The 19784-nt window shown below is 39.9% G+C and overlaps 1 protein-coding gene across 2 annotated transcripts in view; it reads right to left on the bottom strand.

Moving 5' to 3' along the window:
* Positions 1-19784, bottom strand: part of NBAS (NBAS subunit of NRZ tethering complex) — a 356127-nt gene that overhangs the window by 59227 nt on the left and 277116 nt on the right. For both annotated transcript variants that reach the window (XM_054023471.1, XM_054023470.1), the window contains one exon: positions 16189-16384. In XM_054023471.1, coding sequence (XP_053879446.1) covers positions 16189-16384 — 196 coding nt within the window. The remainder of the gene's footprint in view (positions 1-16188; positions 16385-19784) is intronic.

A 19784-nucleotide genomic window follows, 5' to 3' on the forward strand; every position in this document is an offset into this window, starting at 1 on the left:
AATATCATTAATAGATAATTTAATTAATAATTTAAAAACCTATATCATCTGAGTGTCAATTGATAGGTAAATAGGCTGCTTTAAGCCATCACCTACAACCATCAATGCCTTCTACTGATGTGCAATTTAAACATCTATAAGGACATGTTACTCATATCTAACAGCTGTTAATCATTTATTAACCCTTTATAAACTATTTATATATAATATAATAATATATGGCGATATACCTATATCATAGAACTGGAAGGGACCCCGAAAGGTTATTGAGTCCAGCCCCCTGCCCTGACTAGCAGGACCAAGTACTGATTTTGCCCCAGATACCTAAGTGGCCTCAAGGATTGAACCCCTAACTCTGGGTTTAGCAAGTCAATGCTCAAACCACTGAGCTATCCCTCCCCCCATCCTTATTTAAAACATTAAGTGGGGCTGAAAACCCTATATAGACTCGCAACCTTTTTCCATATAAAAAGTACTTCTCTCATACTGCTAAGTTCTAGGTACAGAGATTCAAGCCTCTCCCTCCACTCCTTTTTTGCATAGGAAGAATAAAAAAATATTGGGAGTGAGAGAGAATATAAACTGCTCTATCAGTGCTGTTCTAAAGAATAAATAATTTATTTGATCACTTTCATAGTAGGATGTTGTCATAACTATAAAGGGAAGCGTAACAGCCCTCCTGTGTACAATACTATAAAATCCCTCCTGGCCAGAGACTCCAAAATCCTTTTACCTGTAAAGGGTTAAGAAGCTCAGGTAACCTGGCTGACCCCTGACCCAAAAGACCAATAAGGGGACAAGATACTTTCAAATCTTGGTGGGGGGGAAGGCTTTTGTTTGTGATCTTTGTTTTGGGGGTTGTTCGCTCTTGGGACTACGAGGGACCAGACATCAATCCATGCTCTCCAAATATTCTGAACAAGTCTCTCATATTTCAAACTTGTAAGTAACAGCCAGGCAAGGCGTGTTAGGTTTATCTTTGTTTTCTCAACTTGTAAATGTTCCTTTTGCTAGAGGGTTTACCTCTGTTTGCTGTAACTTTGAACTTAAGGCTAGAGGGGGTTCCTCTGGGCTCTTTGAATCGGATTACCCTGTAAAGTTATTTTCCATCCTGATTTTACAGAGATGATTTTTACCTTTCTTTCTTTAATTAAAAGCCTTCTTTTTAAGAACCTGATTGATTTTTCCTTGTTTTAAGATCCCAGGGGGTTGGATCTGGACTCTCCAGGAATTGGTGGGGGGGAAAGGAGAGGTAATAGTTAATTTCTCCTTGTTTTAAGATCCAAGGGTTTGGATCGGTGTTCACCAGGAAATTGGTGGAGAAGTCTCTCAAGGCTACCCAGGGAATGGAGTTAGTACTTGGGAATGGTGGCAGCAAAACCAGATCTAAGCTGGTAATTCAGTTTAGGGATTCACATGCAGGTCCCCATATCTGTACTCTAAAGTTCAGAGTGGGAAAGGAACCTGGACAGATGTTATATTCGAGAAGGCACTGAGGTCAAAGTTTTCAAGTTAGGCACCTAAAGTTAGGCTTCATTTTCAGAGGTGCTAAGTAGCCACAATTCCAACTAAAGTCAGCAGAAACTCTGGGTGACCACAAACTTTGAAAATCAGCCCATGTATTGAAGTTCCTAAATATGGATCTATGTACCTACTTTTTGGCACCCAAGATTAAAAAAGATGCCCTTTAATTTTAAACTCTTATATCAATGTCATGCATTTCTCCCTTCAAGTCCATACTTTTGCTCTTTAGGCATTTGGTTATGAGTAATACTAACATTAGTATGCACACGATCCCAGTATTCAACCCTGTGACTATCAACACAATAATTACATAAGGTCCAATTTTTTCTAATCTATTTTGCTAATAGATTAAAAATATTTTTTTAAACTGTGTTTGTGCAAATGAATATTTGTCAAAATTAACTTTTCTATCATAATGACATCCTGCAAGTGTGCCAATACGATAACCTGGGTAAGGTAAAATGCTTATGCATTTTTATACTGTGTTAAAAAAAAAACACTTTCTGTAAATAATCTTAAAGTTTTTCATGCTACTGATCCAAATGCAGATTCTTATTCCAGTATCACATTAGTAATTTGAAAGTATATTTCAATTTAACACTCCTCCAATTTTTATTATGCATTTGTGATTCTTAACAAGAGCACTTTGGTATCAAGCTGATAAACACAGAACTACCCAAGGAAGATAGTTATAATAATATAGTGAGTTTAAAATTCTGATTATATTCATAGATAAAAAAGCTACTCAGCACTCTTTCTGATAACGCAGTATATGTTATTGCACAGCTATGGCAACCAATTAACTTTTTTTTTTAAGCAAATGGTAACTCATCGAATGAAATCCATATGAACAGAAAGCAAAAATTAACCCCTACACAAACTTAGCTTCCATACTTATATATTACATCAGGATACAAAGGAAAATGAGGACCGAGATGTGACAGGCTGCAACTTTCTTAACTTTAAAATTAAAGGGAAGATGATCATCCCACTCCATCCCCACAATCCATCAGGCATTAACTGGGTTCAGTTCAGAGATAAATGACCTCACACCATATAACCAAGGAATGAGGGCTGGCTATCTTAGCAAACCTCCATTGCTCAATTCATAATCCAGCCCAGTACTGAATCCGTCCTTCCCTCCAGCAAGCATGAAATAGGGTTCTGTGAAGGGGAGCTCAGTCTGCCTAGATTTAAGACTTTCTTTTGCCTCAAGTTAATAGGGCCCACCAATTCCCTCCTGAGACCCATGATCTGGTTTACTCTAGTAGCTGGACCCTTGAAGCCTCTTACCTACTGAACTGGATACAAGTTGTAACAATGTTCCTACAGTCCCCCTCCATATCTTCCACTTTTTGTTTTGTTTGTTTAAAACTGTCTCTTTTATCCTTATTATCTCCATCTATTTGGCCTCCAGAATGCTATGAGGAAGGTGAAAATCTCCCCAGTGTTGCCCAGAGGAAAAATTCCTTCTTGACCCCAAACGGTGCTTGAGTTAGACCTACAGTGAGCCTTGAAACCTCGTTCTGACAACTACATCATCTACAGGGAGACAGGGACAGGAAGTGGAGTTTACTGCAGCCAATCATCTCCCTCATCCCCCCCCTTAACCGGTCAATGAGTGACTAGGCAATGTGGAGCTCTGTTCCACGTTCCTCAGCTCCAGCTCCCACATGATCCTCACATGCACTATGGAAAGGAGAATATTAAAAGGGAGGCACCCCGGTGTCAGAGGGCACACAACCCTCCAACCCACGTATAACCTGGTTAAATAACATAATGGAACATGGTTTAGTGAGAAAATGTGTGGACAATGTACGTGATTCCTTCTTGGAACTGCTAGTTCTGGAGCACACAAAATGAGGGGTTACGCTTGACTTGGTCTTAAGTAGAGTTAACTCAAAAAGTAAAAGTAGCTGAGCCACTAAGTAATAATGACCACAGTATAATTAGGTTCAACATGCAAGGGAGAAGTAAGATACCAAAACAGGACAAAGACATTAAACTTTAAAAGGGAGATTTTAATAAAATGAGAACTTTGGTCAAAAAGACCCTAAAGTCCAAATGACAGTAAGTAGAATCCTCAGAGGTGGCTTAGATACTACTTAAGGGAATGATAATAGTTTCAGAAGGAATATGCACTGCCGAACAAAAAGAGAAACAGGAAGGCAAGGAATGCACCAATATGGCTAAATGGTAATGTTTTATATTTTAGCCAAATCAATTCTTCAAAATGTGGAAATCTGACCCTAGTGAAGGGCAACAAAAACAGAAGCATAATTTACAGCAGGCAATCTGGAAGAGAGGCATGAGAAATTTCTTACCTGATTTTTTTTTCTGTTAGCAGCATCTTTCTAAATTCATTACTCATGGGCTAATGCCGCCCCCCCACCTGTGGAATTCAAAGATGGCCGAACAGTGTTGCTGGAGGCTCCAGGACTAATTTCTGCCCTTCAGCTGAGGCCATCAGAAGGGAGGTTCCACAGCTATAGAAACACTCCAGCAATCAGCTACAGCAACTTGATATAATGTATTAAATTAACATTGAGACAACACATGTCTAAGTCTCCCTTTAGAAAAAGCGTTCAATATGTATTCTGGTCCTTTACCAGAATACCAGGATGGGTTGAATTCAGAGAGAAGCTGTTAATAGAAAGAAAATTATCAGGTAAATAATTTCTTATTCTGTTGCACAGCTTCTTTCATCATTCATGGAATATAATGGGCAATGAATTGCAGAAGTGGGGAGGGAAAAGATAAGCAGAATTTGATTACTATACTAGAGAAATATGCTAGAATGGACTCCAACCAAACCTCTTGGAGAAACTCTAGTGTAGCTGATATCACCAGAACTTTGGGATTATTATTATATTCCGATGACAATAGTATTTAGAGGTCAAGACACCATCGTGCTGAGCAGTGCATAAACACAAAGGCAGTCCCTACCCCACAGAGCATTCTGTTTCCCCTCAAACTAGAAACATAAATTTGACCACATCAATTAATGAAATATCCTGGTTGAGTTCTGTCTCAATATCAAACTGTATCAGAGGTTAATGGGGAAGCCATTTTGAACTACACGTCTCTTCTGATGCCCAAGTTCTTAACTATAGATGTTCTCAAGCTGAATGAAGGAGTCTCTGCTTCAAGAGGTTTGGTGTTTTCTGCAGACAGAATGTGGGGTCGTTGGCCATCTGGCAAGCCCAAAGAGCCTTCTGGGCCAGGACTAAGAGGACCTCAACCCTCCCTTTTCCTCTTTTCTGTATACCTTATGTCAGGCCTGCACAACTTGTAAAGCGGCGAGGGCCATATTACTCCAAAGAAAACAGCAGAGGGCCGAAACCCTCTGAGCACCGACAACCCCGCCCCCCCCCCCCACATCCCCCCACCCGAAACACAACCCCCCCCCCCCCCAGCGCCACTCGCCCCATGGAAACAACACCCCAAGCCGCCAAAACACCCAGCTCCCCATGCCACCTGTCCCGCGGGAAAAAAACCTCCTTCCCCAGCGCCGCCCCACCGAAATAGCAGTATTGAACCTTGGTAATATGTTATAGCAGGCCCCTAAGGTAGTATAATTAAGGTAAAAGAAAAATGTCTTTTTGCTACAAGTAGAATAAGATCTTTCCCCCACTTTGTAATCAATTGCCCTGTTGAATGAATGAGGTGTGAATGAGGAAGGTGTGGAAGGCAGGCACCTCCAGACAGCTGCAACCCTTGGAGAGGGCAGGGTCAGCTCTAGGATTTTTGCCGCCCCAAGCAAAAAAATTTTTGGCCGCCTCCCGTTTCTTTTTCATGCCCCTCTGCCCCCGGCCCAACCACCCCTTCTGAACCCCTTCCCCAAATCCCCAGCACCGCCTCCTCCCCCGTCGTGCCGCATTTCTTCCCCCCCCATTGCTTCCTGCAGGCCCCCCGTGACCTCCCGCCCTAGCTCACCTCCGCTCCGCCTGCTCCCCAGGGCGTGCTGCCGCTCCGCTTCTCCCCCCTCCCTCTCAGGAGAGGGAGGGCGGAGAAGCGGCGCGTTCAGGGGAGCAGGCAGAGCAGAGGTGAGCTAGGGTGGGGGGGGCGCAGGAAGTAAGAGGAAGTAGAGGAACTGCTCCCTGCTCACCTCCGCTCCACCACCACTGCCTCCCCCGAGCGCCCACCGCTAGGCTTCTCCTCCCTCCCAGCCTTGCTGCGCGAAATAGCGGTTTCGCACGTGGCAAGCCTGGGAGGGAGGGGAGAGAAGCGGAGCAGCGTCAGCGCACTCAGGGGAGCAGGCGGAGGCGAGCTGGGGCAGCGAGGGCACTTTTTCTCCATGCCCCGGAGTCGGCACCTACGATGGCCGGCACCAGAAAGCCGCCCCTAGAAATGTGCCGCCCCAAGCATCTGCTTGTTTTGCTGGTGCCTGAAGCAGGCCCTGGGAAAAGGGATGGGAGCCAGACCAGATCAGTAGAACAGGTCAGCCACCAACTCACCACTCACCTCCTCAGTCCACCTCCCCGGGCTCGCCTACTCACCCCCCGCCACTGCCTGCTCGTTCGCCTTCCCCGCCACCGGCTCATCTGCCCCCCCTGCCACTGCCTGCCCACTCACCCCCTCAGCCCTCCACCCGCCTGGCTCGCCTACTCAGCCCTCCTCCATCACCTGCCACTTGCCTACTCACCCCTCCATGGGCAGCATAGTGAGCCCATCTACTCAACCCCCGCGGGCTGCACAGTGAGCCCACGTGGGCCGCATGTTGTGCAGGCCTGCCTTATGTGAACTGTCTTAAAGACAGCATATCCTTCTCTATCCAGGGCTTTATTTCCATTATCACAGAGCATTGACCTCTGTTTACTCCCTGATTTCAGAAGGGATATAAATACTCATGTCTCAATCGTAAGTCAATCCTTCATGGGAAGTAGGAGGAGACTCTCTGAGAGTACAATATTTGCCTGCAATGTTGTGTCTTTCACCTTCCACTGATGCAGCTGTTACAGGTCACTGTCACAGCTAGGATACTGGACTTGATGGACCACTGGTCTGATCCAATATGGTCATGTTTGTGGATTTTTCTTTTTTTAAAAACACATGCAGATAGAAGTGTCTAAATGAACTGAAGGGATGTGTACTAAGAGATTTTGGAAATTTGTCTTCCATATATGTTTGCTTCAATCATGAGTACGCAAGGGTTTTGAATGAAAGTTGGGTTGGCTTTCAGCATGTTGTTTGAACTTACCAGCTCACAGAGGCACATCACTGTTATGCCAGAATGATACCTAAATCTGCATTGCATCAAGTGCATGGAACAAATGGATAATTTAAAAAGCATTAAGTCAACAGGCACAGATGGTATACATATATGAGTTTTGACGGAACTTAATTATGAAGTAGCTGAGTTGCTAACAAAAATATGTGATCTCATTAATACCTGCTACAATTCCACAGGACTGGAGGATAGAGAATATTGTACCTATATTTAGAAAAGGCTCTAGAGTTACAGAGGAAACTACAGACTAATTACAGAGACATTATGACTAATAAGCCATACATGTACACTGGCTTAAACGATTATTAAAAATAGAATGACAAAAATATAGAAGACCACGATATAATAGAGGCTAACCAGTATGCTTTCTGCAAGGGAAAACTGTGTCCAATTAATCTATTAGAATTCTTTGAACACATCAGTAAAGTTGGGGATAAAGGAAAACCATCTGACAATTTTGACTTTCAAAAGGTCTTTCACAAGAAGCTTCTCAAGAAATTAGATTATGGGGTGAAGGCAAAGTACTGTCATGGACCAAAAAGGTCTAGGAGACAAAAAAGTTAGGATTGAATGGTCAGTTGAAATGGCAAAAGATTAATAGGTTCAAGGTTCTGTTATAAGTCTGTACTGTATCTCTGGTACTGTATCTTTTTCTGCTCATTTCATCTGATGCTTTCTTTGTTTTGCTTGAGTGCATACTGATAACTTTTCCATCTGCATGTTATAGGAACTGCTTAATGAATCACATAGTTGAATGTGATGTTCTCGGAAGCAATGCATGCTGCACTTTTTCACATGGAGAAACTGCATAATCAGCAAATTGAGTTTATTTTATTGAGTGTTATTTCATATATTTATTAATTTTCTAGATGTGGGTAAGCAGTGAAGTATCAAGTTGCAGATAACACAAACTCATTAAGGTTGGTAAAGATCACAGAGGACCATGAGGAACTTCAAAGGGACCTAAACTAAGCTCAGTGAATGGGTTATTTGACAGAAGATGAAATCCCATTCTGATAAATGTAAAGTAATGCATATTGGAAGGAAAAAATTAAACAACTCATATCTTACAAGGTTCTAAATTAATTGTATCAACTCAAGAAAGTGACCTGAGAGTCACTGTGGACAGTTCAATGAAGACCTCTACTCAATGGGCAGGTGCAGTAAAAAAAAAAAAAAAGCAAACAAGATGTTAGGTTGCATAAGGAATAAGATTGTGAATAATACAGAACATATTTTGTCATTATATAAATAAATACAGCAGCCTCATCTGGAATACTAGTCACCTCATCTCAAAAGATATATTGCAGAATCAGAGTGGGTTCAGCGATAGGCGATAAGAGTGATTATGGACATAGAAAAACGCTCATATGAAGAGATGAAAATATTAGAATTGTTCGCTTTAGGAACAAGACAATAATGACAACATGATAAAATACACAAATTAACAAATGATATAAATAACGGTAATGAATCTTACAGGTAGATAGTGAGCTTCTATTCTCTCTGTTCCATAACAGAAGAACAAAGGGGCACATTCATTGAAATTAACAGGTGGAAAATGCAAAACAGGAAATACCTTTTCACACATATAAATAGACTATGGAACTTATTGTCACCGGGTGTTGTTGAGGCCAAGAATTTAGCAAGATTCCAAAAGCGATTTACAATATATGGATTACAAAAATATCCACAGTTAAAACAGCTATTGTTTACAAAAAAATAAAACTGATATGAAATCTCATGCTTCAGGTTTTAAATCAATCTCCAGAAATAAAGGATAAGGAGGTGACCTAATGTGGAGACTAGATTATCCCACATCTGCTTCCTGGGGGTTCTTTCATCGTCCTTTGACATATCTGTCCACAGAATACTGGCCACAGAATACTAGATAAGATACTCTCATCCCCTAATAGAATGGGAAAGGCATTTGTAAATTATCTATATCTACATCCATATTTCAAACTAACATGCATATATTGTGCATTTAAACTGTCCTGTATCTTTCTGCTCATTTCATCTGATGTTTTCTTTGTTTTGCTTGAGTGCATACTGATCAATTTTCCATTTGCATGTTATAGGAACTGCTTAATGAATCACATAGTTGAATATGATGTTCTCGGAAGCTATGCATGCTGCACTTTTTCACACGGAGAAACTGCATAATCAGCAAATTGAGTTTATTTGTTTTTTGTTTTTGTTTTTTTTACAGTTTAACATTAAAAATCTGCATGTTTCTCATTTGATTAGTTTTTCCTTCAGTAAATCCACATATACTATAAACACCCGATTCAAAGCAATGATAAGCAATTTCTAATTAATTCATTAACTAAAAATAGATATGGTCATTAATTCTTATGTATTAAGTAAGGTTTCAGAGGTTACAAGATGTCAAAAGTTTCTCCAGAGTGAATGGCTCATCAGGCTGATGCGGTTAAGGCACATCAGTTCCATAGCCAATGTTACACAAGGGAGTGCTGTAGCCAGAATGATGTCTGATGGTCTTTGACTGCCCTAACCAGATGGATAAGGCCACTCTCTAGCTGGGTGAATTGGCCTTTCAGTGTGAGATTGAGCAAAACTTTAACCCAGGACATTCACAACTGTAGTTGAGCGCCTTAACCACTCAGCCACTGAACAAGACGACTCAGGGACAACTGATATAGCACCTTTGCTACTATTTTGCCAGTACGGATTCAGTCAAGGGTAGTAACAGCCAAAGGCCACTACTGTCTGATGGTGTTCACATTAAAGACCTCCGTCACTCAAGAGAGACTGGACAATAATTCAGTATCTTCTTTCTAATTAGGTGTTGAGATCAACATACACTGCCTTTGTCCTCTACATACCTTTTCTGGATGGCTGGGGGAGGAGACGGACATCTTCCAGAATGAAATTCCAGGAAAAGCATTACATTAACGTGTACATTAATGCTGTTATTTAAAAGATCCCTCAGTTCTTTTTATTATATATATATATAAAATAAAAAGAACTGAGGGATCTTTATATATATATATATATATATATATATATATATATATATATATATATATAATAAAAAGAACTGTGTGTGTGTGTGTGTGTGTATATATATATGGCACTTCATGCCACTTTTCAAGGCTATAATTTAAAAAAAACAGGAGCCTAAAGTTAGGCTCCAAATTCATATTTAGTTAACTTCCTGATTTTCCAAAATAGTCTCAAGAGCATGACAATGTCTGATATACCAAAATTAAAGGAAACTCTATATAAGATTACCTTCTCTCAATTACGCATGCTATTTGGATTCAAGTCACACACAAACACAAATGACCAATGTTATTCTTATAATAATTAAACAATCCTACTTGCTAACTAATAAATATTGGTTTACATACAGAACCTTTGCTAAAGGTCTTATATTCCTACAGTAGCTTCTGCTTGCCAGGGTAAAGCTCTAACTTTTTACTACTGTAAATTATGTAGAATTGGTGACCAAATTGAATGACTAATGCGTTCACACATGTGCTGTAAGTAGACATAATACATACATTAGTCATGTTGTTGGAAGTCCTTATAAACTCTATTATTTCTCATTTATAATGACAGGGAATGAGTTATCTATCCTCAATGGATAAGGTAAAATTTAAAACATGAAAATTCTAAGGCACTCATTTTCTCTTACCCCAAAAATATATATATATATTTAAAGAAAGTGTCAGTATTTTGACCCATATTTTTCATGCACCAGTTAACTAGAAAATTACAGAACCTGAAAAGCTCAGATAAAATGTATCAAGGGGATTAAAACAACACATACCTCCTCCCGCCAGTAGCTGTGGGATGCTACTGGAATGTGAATTAAGGACTCTGAAGCCTTTGAAAAATGAGGACCTCTGAATTTTTAATTTTGTTAACTAATCATTAGAGAACTGGAAATTGCTGTGTTTCTGACTGTTAGATAGGTAGCTGCCTGCATAAAGTACATTTTTAATTTTGCACGAGCTGGCCTGTTTCCCAGCAGCATATTGATTTGTGGGACCACTACCTATAGCACCTAGAGCATAATTAAATATTAAGTCCCTCTTTGATGTGTGCAAAGCCCGACTAAGAGGATTACTAGACATACTGAGGGTGGCTTTCACACATTTTCTGGTAATTGAACATTGCAATATCATTAAACTTATCTTTACTCAATAAGAATCCACAACCATCCTTTGCAATATCTGGCGTCCCTTTAGGTATTGGAGAGGGATTGGGGAAAAGAGAGGACATTATAAAGGAATGAAACAATTATCAAAGAAGGATAAACAATTTTTGAAATAATGTGACACTGAAATAAAATTAAGATATTTTGTAACTATTGAAAGAGCAAGCACCCCACGTCTGCAATGATTTAAATGTCAACTATTACAGAAGTCTCAGAAATACATTTCTATCTGTAAGTCCCAAGGTGAAATTGGGATAGTAATTTTTCACTGACATCTCAAAGGGCACTATTTTGTTCACTCTATTCTGAGAAAGGGTCACCTTGTAAATGAGACAGCAGTCTTGTTAAATACGAAGTAGGAATAGTTTAAAGGAGGTAACAAAACAGCATAGTCCAGCAGTTTGGGCATAAGTCTGGAACTCAGAAGTCCTGAGTTCTATTCTTAACTCTGCAACCAGTTAATTATATGACCTTGGATAAGTCACTTTAGCTCTGTGCCTCAGTTTCTCCATCTGTAAAGTTGGGACAATAATTCTGTAAAGTACTTTGGGATATTTGAATAAAATATAAGCGAGAAGTATTAACACAGTGCAATAGAAACTTGTTAATTTATGCTTTGCTTACCTGTGCACTCCTTCCACATGTACAAACCAACTGCTTTCCTCTCAGTTTTCAGCAAAAGATGTAACTGCTTGAGCTCTGTAGTTTGGACTTTTATATTTCTAAGATTGTATTTTACTAGTTTACCATGAAACACTGTGACAAGTAACTAATGGGACATTTGCCATATAAAGAGACGCAGCACAGTGTGTGATAAACTCTCTCTGCTTTTTACTATATGTGGAAACTAACTTGCTAATCTGCAAAATTTGATGACTCGAGAGATATCCCACTATCAGTGTGGATGTGTTAATTTGTGAAGGCTCAGGAACTAAAAACCAGGCTTATTTACTCTCATGGTGTCTCCATTTCCTTTTTCAAATACAACAACTCACTCAGTACCATATTCTGGGTTACTCACCAACCCATGATATTACATGCACACAAAAAGGAAGTTCATTAAATTGTTTTCTTTAGAAATGGTAAAAAGAACTTCAACTGGTACCTGCTAGACATACCATTCTATATGCTGTCACTCTGAATCATTTCACTAGTTGTTCAGGGTAAAGCACCCGAAATTCTCCAGAACCAAAGCTTTGAGCTTGCTAGATGATCCAAATGTGTACATTATTGCATCTACACTGTAATGATATGAATACTGAAACTTGTTAAAAATTATACTGAGAGGTGTCCTTTGACATACTCTGTATCAGGAAAAGCCTAAATAACAGCTATTGCTTATGTCAAACATACAAACTGTTTTTAAAACTTTAAGAAACAAAACCCATAGCTTATTAGTTCTGAAAGATTTGAGCTTACTGGGTACAGAGTACACACTTGGCTGTTTGTTACAAGGTATTACTAGACTCTTTCTTATTTATGCCTTGTTTGCTCAGCAACTGAAGAGTAAAACATTGACGGGATAGATGAATTGCCTTGTGCTATGAGGGGTATCTGACCTGTAGCAGCATTTTTGCAAGATAATTTTCTATGCCTTCCCTTCCCCATACTAATAATAGCTGGAACAGTTCCCTCTACAAAGCACAATATTTTAAAGAACATACACTATATTTATCTATTTCTTCTTGCTGCTATCTGAATTTGACCTTTCTGTGATGAGAACAAGAAGGGCACACATTTCTCTCTCTTCCAAGAAAAAAAAAAGTACATTCAGTTTTGTAAAAGGGAAAGAACTACAGGCAGTTCCATCTCCTACCTGGGTCTTGTATACTTGTGTTACACAATTCTTATGAAAGTTGGGGTGTTGTCTTCAGCCATACAGCTAACATCCTGTTGGATCTCACAAACTCAGCAGGGTTGGCATAGGTCGCTATTTGGATGGGAGACCACTAAGACATGCAATTAGAGGTACGGGAAGGAAGTAGCTAACCAATATCCAAACACAACATAGAATCATAGAAGATTAGGAGACCTCAGGAGGTCATCTAGTCCAACCCCCTGCTCAAAGATGTTAGAGGGCAATATACTGCCAGAGGTGGTCTCTGTCATCTGAGGGTCCTGTGGCACCTTTAAGACTAACAGAAGTATTGGGAGCATAAGCTTTCGTGGGTAAGAACCTCACTTCTTCAGATGCAAGTAATGGAAATCTCCAGAGGCAGGTATAAATCAGTATGGAGATAACGAGGTTAATTCAATCAGGGAGGGTGAGGTGCTCTGCTAGCAGTTGAGGTGTGAACACCAAGGGAGGAGAAACTGCTTCTGTAGTTGGATAGCCATTCACAGTCTTTGTTTAATCCTGATCTGATGGTGTCAAATTTGCAAATGAACTGGAGCTCAGCAGTTTCTCTTTGGAGTCTGGTCCTGAAGTTTTTTTGCTGTAAGATGGCTACCTTAACATCTGCTATTGTGTGGCCAGGGAGGTTGAAGTGTTCTCCTACAGGTTTTTGTATATTGCCATTCCTGATATCTGACTTGTGTCCATTTATCCTCTTGCGTAGTGACTGTCCAGTTTGGCCAATGTACATAGCAGAGGGGCATTGCTGGCATATGATAGTATATATAACATTAGTGGACGTGCAGGTGAATGAGCCGGTGATGTTGTAGCTGATCTGGTTAGGTCCTGTGATGGTGTTGCTGGTGTAGATATGTGAGCAGAGTTGGCATCGAGGTTTGTTGCATGGGTTGGTTCCTGAGTTAGAGTTGTTATGGTGCGGTGCGTGGTTGCTGGTGAGGATCTGCTTAAGGTTGGCAGGTTGTCTGTGGGCGAGGACTGGCCTGCCTCCCAAGGTCTGTGAAAGTGAGGGATCATTGTCCAGGATGCGTTGTAGATCACTGATGATGCGTTGGAGAGGTTTAAGCTGAGGACTGTAGGTGATGGCCAGTGGAGTTCTGTTCGTTTCTCTTCTGGGCCTGTCTTGTAGCAGGAGGCTTCTGGGTACACGTCTGGCTCTGTTGATTTGTTTCTTTATTTCCTTGTGTGGGTATCGTAGTTTTGAGAATGCTTGGTGAAGATCTTGTAGGTGTTGGTCTCTGTCTGAGGGGTTGGAGCAGATGCGATTGTACCTCAGTGCTTGGCTGTAGACGATGGATTGTGTGGTGTGACCGGGGTGGAAGCTGGAGGCATGAAGGTACCAACAGAACTCCACTGGCCATCACCTACAGTAATGCCTGCTGGAGAGGTGGATTAACTACAGCGATGGGAGAACTCTAACCAACTACAGAAGCAGTTTCTCCTCCCTTGGTGTTCACACCTCAACTGCTAGCAGAGCACCTCACCCTCCCTGATTGAACTAACTCACTGTTGTGAGTGTCTACACTGCACTGCTGCAGCCGCACTGCACTGCTGCAGCTTTTTTAGTGAAAACATAGTCTGAGATGATGTGTTAGAATGCTAGGGAGAGAAGACAGTTTCAGCAGAGACCCAAGGCTTGTCTACACTTAAAATGCTACAGATACACAGCTGCACCACTGTAGTGATTCAGTGTAGACCCTACTTAAGCGGACGGGAGGGATTCTCCCTGTCAGCTTAGGTACTTCACTTCCCCGAAAGTCAGTAGCTATGATAACAGAATTCTTCTATCAACCTAGCACTGTCTAAAACAGGGACACAGGGCTGGTCCACACTAACCCTCCACTTCCAACTAAGATACGCAACTTCAGCTACATTATTCATGTAGCTGAAGTTGAACTATCTTAGTTCGAACTTACTGCGAGTCCACATGCGCAGGCAGGCTCCCCCGTCGATTCTGCGTACTCCTCTCACGGAGCAGGAGTACCGGCGTCGACGGCAAGCACTTCCGGGATCGATCCAGGATCGATTTATTGCGTCTAGACAAGACGCGATAAATCGATCCCAGAAGATCGATTGCTTACCGCCGGACCCGGAGGTAAGTATAGACCTACTCTTAGGTTGGCTTAACAATTTTTCACACACCTGAGCAGTGTAATTAAACCAACATAATTTTCTAATGTGGCTCAAGCACACACAGTGAGGGTGGGGCTTTGAGAAAAGGGAATTTTCCTGAGGGGGAAAACAGACAAGGTGACACTCTCTCTGGAAGGAAAACTGAGTCCAGCCTGGGTCCCAAGAACTCTTGGTTTTGCTAAAAGGATGGAAGTTGGGCCTGTTCTGTTCCTTTAACTCAAGACAGAAAACTATCTAAGTTAGCTTATAGGAAAGAGTAGAATTAAATGAGTAAAAATGTAAATAGGGTATTTGTTATTTGAAAATAATTTTCCCAATTGCTTTGTTTCCATTTGCTAAATAAACCTACTAGTTCAAAGAAGGCTGCTTGTCACTGTATAACACTAGTCACAGACTCCCAAAGGGACGAAACACAGGTGCCCAATCAAACCTGCACAGCAATAAATGGCAGGTATACATGGGGTATGTTGCACCCACTTCCTAGTCTAAGAACAGAACTGCAAAATTCCACCCCCAAGTCAGGTAAAGGGCATGTGGGCAATAGCTGAGGGTGTGTACTTAGGGAGACCAGAAAGGGGACATAGGTTCAAGCAGCCCTGTGATTATGACAAAGTACTTCTATCTGAGGATCTCAAAGTCATGTATAAACACAATATTAATTAACCCTTGCATTACACCTTTGTGAGATTACACTTACTAGCTCTCTTTTAAGGACAGTTAACATGAATCACAGACAAGATAAATTTCATATCTAAGGTCAAAGGGTCTGGAAGAGAATCTAAATGTCACATTTACAATTCCTGCTCTAACCACTAGAATGCACACCACAGTACACCACAGAGGGGACAGGGGAAAGTGGCAGAAGAGGGGGAAGAAAAAACGGCAAATACCGGAGGGGTATATAGAGGGTGGGAGGGGGGATAAAAAAGAAAGAAAGAAAAAAAGGCACAGGGCATGCTTCTGTTTGGTATCAAGTGTCCTTGGTCCCCACTAAAGGGAGTGGGAGCTGAGGATGCTCAGCCCATAAGTGAGGCAGTATTTAACTACTCCTAGTTACATTTTTTTTTAATTCAGGTCACAATTTGTTACAATCCTGGGTTGGTATGAGGATAGAAAAAGGGCTACTTCATTTGTTGATAGCATGCATTTGTAACTGCCTATATGGTTCATACTACAAAACTGACAAAGTTCAATCATACAGTTTTTAAAAGAGAAACACGGTAATACACTATCATTTAATGTTAGGGTAAATAATAATACCTTTGTCTCAGGCCAACAGGCTTTGAGCACAGCTTGAGTTCTGAAGAACACAAGTAGCCTGCTATCCTCATCACTGAGATGAAATGCTTGCTCCATAATCTGCAGCACCTTAATGCGGGGCTTCACTGGCAAGGAATTATCACCACAGAAAGGTCTCAACCACTCCAATAGATCATCTGAAGAAACTAGTTTCTCCCTGTAATCCAAATAAAATGGTTCAGCTTTAATTAATACTTAGTCATTTTAATCCATTTTCTAAAGACATTATCACTGATAGCCACATAACAAATATGTCCTGTGTTTAGCTGTGAACAACTTTAATGGGACATTGTAAACTCTTCTAATTCTGATTGTGGCATAAGCAGCTGTGAGTTAGACTTACCTGAACACAACCACAGAGATTCAGTGCCTCTGAATTGCATTGTCTTCTGTATTATTGATTATGTTACTTGGTTACATATTTGGCTACCTTGAAATAGAGACTGTTAACCTGTGGAACTTAACCCACTCTGCTGCTTTATGAACATGAAAATAAATAAAGAAGTTCTCAAATTAAATTAATTGCATGCCAACTTCACTATCATGCCATTCTGATTTTAAGAACTAGCACTACAAGATCAATCAAAAGGACTGATCTGGGATAAGTGACAATATAGATGATCATGGATTCGGAGAAGAAATTATCATGTTAAAAATGAAACTTGTTGGGAAGAGAATTCATATACATCCATCCTGCAAACATCAAATGAAACACACATCTACTACAGCTATTTAAATAGATATACCCTCAGTTAAAAATCCATTCTAAGTTCTTTAAATTTTCCTACACTAATCAATTTTAAGAGTCATCACAGAGGAATCATGAAGAACCAGCTATACATAAAAACACTATTTTCTAAACTGTAAGAGTTTAATCAGGGAATATTATGTCTTCCTAGCATATAGAAAGCAAAACACATTTCAATATTTAACATAATATGAACTACAGAGAAATAAAACTTCTCAAGCATTTATTAATCTCATGAAGGAATTGTTTTTTCATGATTCCATTCCAAATGAGGTCATTCCAATAGTTGTAATACAAAATGTAAAAGTAAACAGATAAAAGGGGACACATAATACTTTGAACACAATTTATAATAATTTTAATAATTTGGGGATTTTATGATATTAAAATAATTGTATTTTAAATAAATGTAATAATAAAACCAACATTAAAGACTCGATGCTTCTTTTAACTCCAAGAAGTATATTCTCTACTTTGTCCATAGGATGTTAGCCAGGTTGCACAGCTATCAACTGAGCTAAAGTATATATGCATAAGGATGTTTATTTTGAATTCACACAGTATACAAGGAAGTATCTGTTAAATATGCAATATGATGAATAGTTATAAGCATTCAAGATATACTAACGTATGTGACAGATACAGGTGTGAAATTACATACAATTTTTTTTAAAAGTATATTCACAAATCAATAGACTGTACTGTTTCTTTTGTGATATTTTCTGAGAAGGATGCCAAAAGGGGTGGCAGGCAGGGAAGTATTGCCACTACTTCTAAAGATGCAGTTCTAGGATATTGTTTTTCTACATTTTTGGTCTAAACAATGCTATTGAGTAGTTGGAATAATTTAAATAATTATGTCAAATTGTATTTATTTATCTAAATAAATATACTGCACTCCTACTGACTCTATGCACATTGTATACTTAAAACAAACATGCATATTTTAACAGATTCCTAAAGGAATCTTAAACTAATCTTTGAATCCTTGGAAACCCCAACTTATCTACTATACCAGTGTCACCCCAAATGGCTTTCATTAGATACCTGTTCATTGCCTCACCTCCAACCAGCCTATCATAATCATCTCCCATTCATCAGTCAATGCCAACAAAACCCTCCAGGAAAGGCCTGAGAACACAGGGTCATCTCACATGTCCTCCAAAAGTCATCAAACCATGGCACTGATGAAGCAAGTGGGAAAGGAGTTCCAGTCATGACCCTTCCAGAAATGAAAACCTTGTTCTGAAACTTGTAGGAATGTTTATGAAAAAAAAATTACAGAGGAATTACAACTAGAAGATAATAAGGTGGTAAGTAACATTCAACATGGATTTGTCAAGAACAAATCATGTCAAACCAATCTAATACCTTTCTTTGAAAGGGTAACAAGCCTTGTGGGGGGGGGGGGGGAAGTACGTTGCCTGAGCTAGTGCTCTCAGTCCAGCACTCTGCTCTCTGCAGCGATGGTGCTGGCAGCAGCCATGCGTTCATGCCCCATGAAGGTACATCGGCTTGGGATGGGCTCATCTTATCAGGAGATCTCACCAATGCAACGTCTCCCCCAGTCTGGCCGACAAAAATGGTATGCACCATGCATGACATGCATACTGATGGGCTGTGGGTGCCCTGGCATAGGAACCCCCAGCAGTGGTCAAAAACATCCTCGCATGGCTATGGCACTGTGTTTATCAGACCCAAGTGGTTAGTAACACACACAATCTTCCCAGTTTTTAAATGTAATTGCAAAATTAGTAGAATTAAACCTGATTTAATAATTTTGTAATTACCTTAAACAATCAGGAATCTTATGAAAAGTTTGGGGGAATGGGGGTGTTGCTCTCTCTGCCCTTCCCAACCAAAATACTACATCACCAGCTCCCACTGGCATACAAGGGGCAGGCAGGTTGAGTGCTTTGGGGGAATCTCAACTATCCCATCATCACACAAGAAGAGAGAGACTCTTTTAGGTAAGCCAGTCCCCAAACCCTTTAGGGTTTTACAGGTGAAAATTAAGGGCTAAGCTGTATTTTAGAACCAAGTAGTGCATTTTGTCATTGTGGATAATTAAATCATTAATATCGCACAAAAACTACAGAAACATTCATTTCAAATACTGAAGATAAGATATAGCAGTGACTGAATTCATTACATTTTAAAAAAGCAGCTGAAGCATCATCTAACAATTAAATCGGAGAAAACACTGTTTAGAAATAATCCTAGTTCTTTTAAACATATTTTTGGTATTTTTCTAGGTTCATTATTCCTAAAGGTATTTACATAAAAGCTTCCCCTCTTTTCTGTTGACCTCAGCTGCCCTGATACAGACATCCATGTGCATTGCAAAATGGTTTTAACATGATTCTTATTCATCTGAGCATGGCTTGTATTAATGCTTCTGCTGTTTACTAAGCAGTAATGGATTCTTCTCATGCATTTCTACTCTAAATTATATTAGATGACATTTTTGTAATCCTTTCATTCTGAAATATTTAAATTAGTTAATGTTATTACAATTAGCAAGGAGCCAATTAAATATTCTTCCATGAGAATCTATGGATTATTTTAGTCTAACAAATGTATGGCTGCCAATGAGCACCAATGTCTGTTCTTAGTGGGAAAGGAAGAGGATGCTAAAAATGTATATGTAGGAGACACACAGCACAACTTTTTTACAGAACTTGAATCTAAAATGATCAAATTCTGTTATCTATCCATTTATGCTTTTAGCTAGTTTTCAGTTCATTTGACAGCATTCATACTCAAGTAAATTTGAATTAATCTTTCAAACAAGATTGAGACACTGTCA

This window comes from Malaclemys terrapin, chromosome 3, assembly GCF_027887155.1.
Source record: "Malaclemys terrapin pileata isolate rMalTer1 chromosome 3, rMalTer1.hap1, whole genome shotgun sequence".
NCBI classification, from domain to species: domain Eukaryota; kingdom Metazoa; phylum Chordata; order Testudines; family Emydidae; genus Malaclemys; species Malaclemys terrapin.